This window comes from Chrysochloris asiatica, unplaced genomic scaffold, assembly GCF_000296735.1.
Source record: "Chrysochloris asiatica unplaced genomic scaffold, ChrAsi1.0 scaffold00090, whole genome shotgun sequence".
NCBI classification, from domain to species: Eukaryota; Metazoa; Chordata; class Mammalia; order Afrosoricida; family Chrysochloridae; genus Chrysochloris; species Chrysochloris asiatica.
Window position 1 is genome coordinate 9,531,997 of NW_006408608.1, and position 5,125 is coordinate 9,537,121.

The 5,125-nt window shown below is 45.2% G+C and overlaps 1 protein-coding gene across 1 annotated transcript in view; it reads right to left on the reverse strand.

Moving 5' to 3' along the window:
- The window catches only part of TNFRSF8 (tumor necrosis factor receptor superfamily, member 8), a 121,379-nt gene extending 118,512 nt beyond the window's left edge, over window positions 1–2,867 (reverse strand). Inside the window, exon 1 of the mRNA XM_006866425.1 lies at window positions 2,802–2,867. Coding sequence (XP_006866487.1) covers window positions 2,802–2,867 — 66 coding nt within the window. The remainder of the gene's footprint in view (window positions 1–2,801) is intronic.
- Window positions 2,868–5,125: the final 2,258 nt, after the last annotated feature.

Sequence of the window (5,125 nt, forward strand, 5' to 3'; positions counted from 1 at the left end):
CTTCCCAAACCTTTATTAGGAAAATGGAAGGCAAGAATGCTTGGGCAAGCAGCCCCCTCCCCAATTCTTACTGAAAGGACCCAGTGGCTGAGGCCAAATCACCCCCCACCCCCACCCCAAGAGATGCTTACCCCTCTAGTAGGCAGGAAATGTAAATTAAAACAATAAGGATCGAGTCCTTTTTCACAGATCAAATTGACAAAAATAAACCTCTGATAAGATCAAATGTCGGTTAGGATGTGGGGATGTGGGGAGTTGCTACTCTCATGAACTGTCGGTGGGAGGATAATGGTCTTACTACCCTGGAAGGCAATTCAGCAAGAAATTTTCACGTGGCTGCATTTTACCCTGCAACCTCCAGATCCCACTGCAACCTCCAGATCCCACTGCAACCTCCAGATCCCACTGGGGGGGAGGGGGAGTGGGAAGTGGATGGGGAGAATCTTACACATTCCCAGAAGCATCTGCATAGGGCTTTACATGGACTAGCAATAAAAACACAAGAAAAACTAAATGGTACAAACCTGATTACCCAACAATCAGGGGCACAAACTATGGAGCACCCATTCAATGGGATACAATCTAGGATTTTACTAGGTAGGTAAGTGGAGGATCTTAAAGTATCAGTATGGAAAGTTTTCCAAGACGTTTTAGACAGGGATAAGTTATGTGTGTGTGGCGCTACACCGCAAAGTTTGTTAGAACCACAAGGTCAGCAGTTCAAACTTGCCAGCTGTTCCTCAGAAACCCTATACAGAGTTGCTATGGGTCGGAACCGACTCGACGGCATTTAACAAGTCATGTTACTTTGTGGAAATTGCAATCAATGAGGTGAAACAAAATGTGTATGAATTGTTGAATGGAAAACTGATCTGCTCTGGAACGCTTCACCCAACTTACAAAAATAAAAGACTATAGACATTGTAAAGCCAAATGAGAAACATACATACCGTATTTTTGTTAAGTGCCATGCCATTGCATGTAGTGCAGAGTATATAAAGAAAAAAAAACACCCAATATATTTATATTAAAAAGTATGCAAGTATTGACATGCATTTATTAAGGACTGCAAAGAAACACACCAAAGCCAATTGATAGCTGTTACTTCTATAAAGGAATTAGGATGAGAAAGTGTCAAAAGAACTTAGTTTTATGTTGTTAAATGCTGTGCAGTTGGTTCTTACTCATAACCACCTTGTGTAGTGTTTATATTTTGTTTTAAGGATATATTCATATATTCCTTAGAGAATACACAGAGCTCTCACTGTACCAAAAGGAAACACACTATGTTCAGCCACCAAACACCAACAAAGCCTACCTGGTCCTCTCATGTTCCTTCCCCGTTATCTGCCCCCAGGATCTTGGCACCTTAAATTCTCACCTCCCCCAGTTCATTAGTAAGGGATTTCTTGTTATTAAGTGCCATCAAGTAGGTTCTGACTCATAGAGACCCTGTACAAGGTTTACAAGGAGTGGCTGGTCAATTTGAACTGCCAACCTTGCTATTCAAACTGACCTTGAGGTTAAGTGCTTATCTTATGGCACCATACCAGGACTCCAGCAAAAAGTTAGAGAAGCAGAAAGGGGGCTCTCTAGCCACAGTCTCTGCCCCATAAGGATATTAAGTAACCATTCTACCCTCTGTTGATGGTGTCTCTGTTGCCCATTGAGATGGAATTGTGAAGTGTGGACACAGAAGAGAGGCTGGGTGTAGCTTCAGTGCAGGCAGGAAAATGGTAGGGAATTCTAATTCTGTTGAGTTCACCATTTAATTTTGGAAGGCTTGTCCTCTTTCCCACCTACAACCTCCTTCCCATTGCCTGAAGCCTGTTTTCTCTTCCTTAGATCTGGTAGCCTAGTGGTTGCAAGCCGGGCTGATAAACTCAAGATCAGCAGTTCGAAACTACCAACTATTTCGGCTCCCATAAAGATTTACAGCCTCAGAAACCCTATACAGGGTCAATATGAGTCACAACTGACTCATTTAAGATTAAATGAATGGAATTGAGTTCCAAGTATAGGCTTCCTCTTCCTATAAGGATTACAGAATGCTATTGATCTCTTCCTTGCCCTCTATGCAGGCATCCACCAAAACTTCCTATGTGTTACCCCAGGATCCACCAGGTGGCCAACAGGTCTCTCTTGGCCCCTCAGGCTCTGCACCCAGAGTTGACGTAGACCACTGTCTGATTAATCTGAATTCTCCCCCAGTGCCTAGTTTAGTGCTGGCCACCAGTAAGTGTTCCATTTTCCTCAAGTAGCCTTAGGGTCAACCCTGGGGCTTCCCAACAACAGTGTCAGTGACATAGAGAACAACTGACCTTTCTTGAGGGACAGGTGCCCACCACATGCTCCAGGGCACGGAATCCTCACAAGGTCAGTTGGCAGGACTGGGGGCTGGTTCAACACCTTCACATCTGCTTCTTACCCACACTCAACCCTCCAGTACCCTACTAGACCTTCTTGTTCCTCCCCGCCCCACCACTGAGCGCACAGACACCAACCTCTTCCACCTAAGGGAGATCCCACCAATCTGTCCACGACCCTCACAAACAGGCACCTGACTGGGTCCCTCACTGAGTGGTAACAGACAGTGCCTATCTGATGCCACACAGTGCCCTCAGTTCAGTGAATGCTCAATGAATGAATGAATCCCAGCAGGACGAGGATGGGGTGAGTCCCTGTCGTCTCTTGTGCCCACATGCATCCCAGGTTTTATGGGGCTCAAGGTACATGGTGGAAAGGAGACAGCTCTGGGTCTCTGGAGTCCACCCCTGCCCTGGATCCAGTCACCCCCTTACCTGTGGGAAGGCTCGGATTGCCCCTAGGAGCAGCAGCAGTCCCAGCGCTGCGCAGAAGGCGCGCATCCTGGCGGCCCTGGCTGAGGACTGAGCTCGCAGCCCGCACTACTCAGGGAGACTGGAAAGCGCACTGCGCCCACGTGCGGTCTCCACAGCTTGGATCCGAGAACCTCTCTGCACCACACTCACGATGTGAAGTTACTTCAAAAGTGACTGCTTCTTCCCCAATGGTTTGGCCTCAACTCGTCCCTCCCCCACCACCCCAGGCTCACTGGGTACCCAGAGCGGTTTCCAGGAACACTGCTAAAAGCAAATAAGAAAAAAAAAAAAAAAAAATGAGGGAGGGGGTGGGGGAGAACAAACACGTGCAGAGATGACTATCAGAGGACAGGCTCAGGTTGTGCTTTGAATGGCCCGCCCCGGATTTGACAAATGAGTCGCCCTTGCCCTGACTGGGCAGAGGGAGGTGGGGAACTCAAAGGGGAGTAGGAGACCCCAGTGGATTCCAGGGACCCAACTCCCACCCCAAGGAGGGGGAAGGTCTGAGAAGGTTCCTGCTCCCAACCTTCTGATCAACCTAACCTGACCTATTTGGAAGAGACGATTGGAGTCCCAAGATTATCAAAGGAATACTCAGTTACCTGTTTACCCTAGTCATAAATATTTGCTGTAAAATACTTATGAATAGGGTGGATGGATGAATGGATAATAGATGGATGCATAGGTAGATGAATAAGTGGAGGAATGGATGGGTGGATGGACTGACAGTGAAAAGATGGACAGAGAATAGAATATCTGGTTATCAATCCATAGGTGTTTTCCTGCTCTTAAGAATTTTCAGGGTACAAGAGAGGGTTGGCATTTTAAAAAAAAAATTTGCTGAGAGTGCTTGGTTTAGAGGATTAGGGTCGTGGTTTCATGGGACATTCCAATTAATTGGCCTAAAAACATGTTTAGTGCTTCTGTTCTACATCTTTGCTCATCATGTAGTATCTGGAGTCTTAAAAGCTTGCAAGCAGAAGTCACAACAATTGGTCTCCATTCACCTGGGGTAAAAGAGGAAGAAAGAGAGTCCTGCATAGGGGGAGGATGAATTAAGTGTAACTGAGTGTCTCCATGAACAACTGCCTTGAGATCAGAACCCAGTGATGACTTAACATTTTGATCCAAGGTTTAGCTACCATGACTAAACATTTTGATCCAATATTCTATAGAAGAATCATGATCAAAAGGGGTGGGATTAGAGCAAAATTTCAAGTTGTTATAGATGCCAGATTTTCTGGGGCCATGGAAGCTATGTAAACCATTCAAACAATTGCTCTGTGATAGCCAAAAACATCCCCTGACATCTTCTTAAAACTAAACAGTCGTTTCGCTTGGCTGGTAAGGGGGTGGAGGTGGGGAGAAAGAGTCTTGAGTATTAACTTTTTTCTTTCTTTAAGATCTAGATGACATAAAATTGACAACAGCAACTCAAAATATTAGACAGAAAACTTAAGAGGGCTGTGGGTTTGTGATCATGGAGGAGTAACGACTGGGAAAGCAGGGTGAAAAGGCTACACAACCCTGATGTCTCTGAGTTGTAGAAACTGTTGAATTGATACATGTAACAAAATAAAGTCTTTAAGAAATAATACTAGCCTCCTTCTAAATTAGGTTCTCTTCACAAGGGGATGATTTTCTATCAGTGCTTTCTCATCCCATGGGTTCTCCCTTTTACTCCTTTCATTCAGAAACTATTTATTGAGCGACCAACCACTGGTTAGGTGCCCCCAGGCCGAGATTTTTTTTTCCTAGATGAGGAAACCAGGCCCCTATTTTCCAGGAATAGCCCCTTATCGGTAATAATCTCCAGCCAGTACATTCCCAACAACAGCAGCAAATCTCAACTTCGAATCATCCCACATCCATCCAATGCTCCTTGAGCTTCTAGATCTCACTTGGAAGATCAGTTCTTGTAATGCCCCTCCCAGGCGACACACTTCTGAGCTCACCCTTTCAATGTCCTGAGATATCTGAGCTGGGTCGATGTTAAAGTGAGCATGCTATGGAAGTGGGCTATCTATAATATTCACAAAGCCAGGAAGGGGGGCAGGAGGAGACCAGGACACCTGCTTCCTAGTACAGAGCTTTCTACACAGAAAAGCTGGTGTTTTGGATATATACTTCTTAAACACATGCAAACAAATATTGAAACAGTCTGCACAAGGAGGTGGGGGGAATTAATTAATCTTTTCAAAGTCCAACCTTTCTAGCAATCAACAAGATGCAAATGAAAGTAACCTTCATTAACTTTTTAGGGTTTTTTTTGGGGGGGGGGTGTT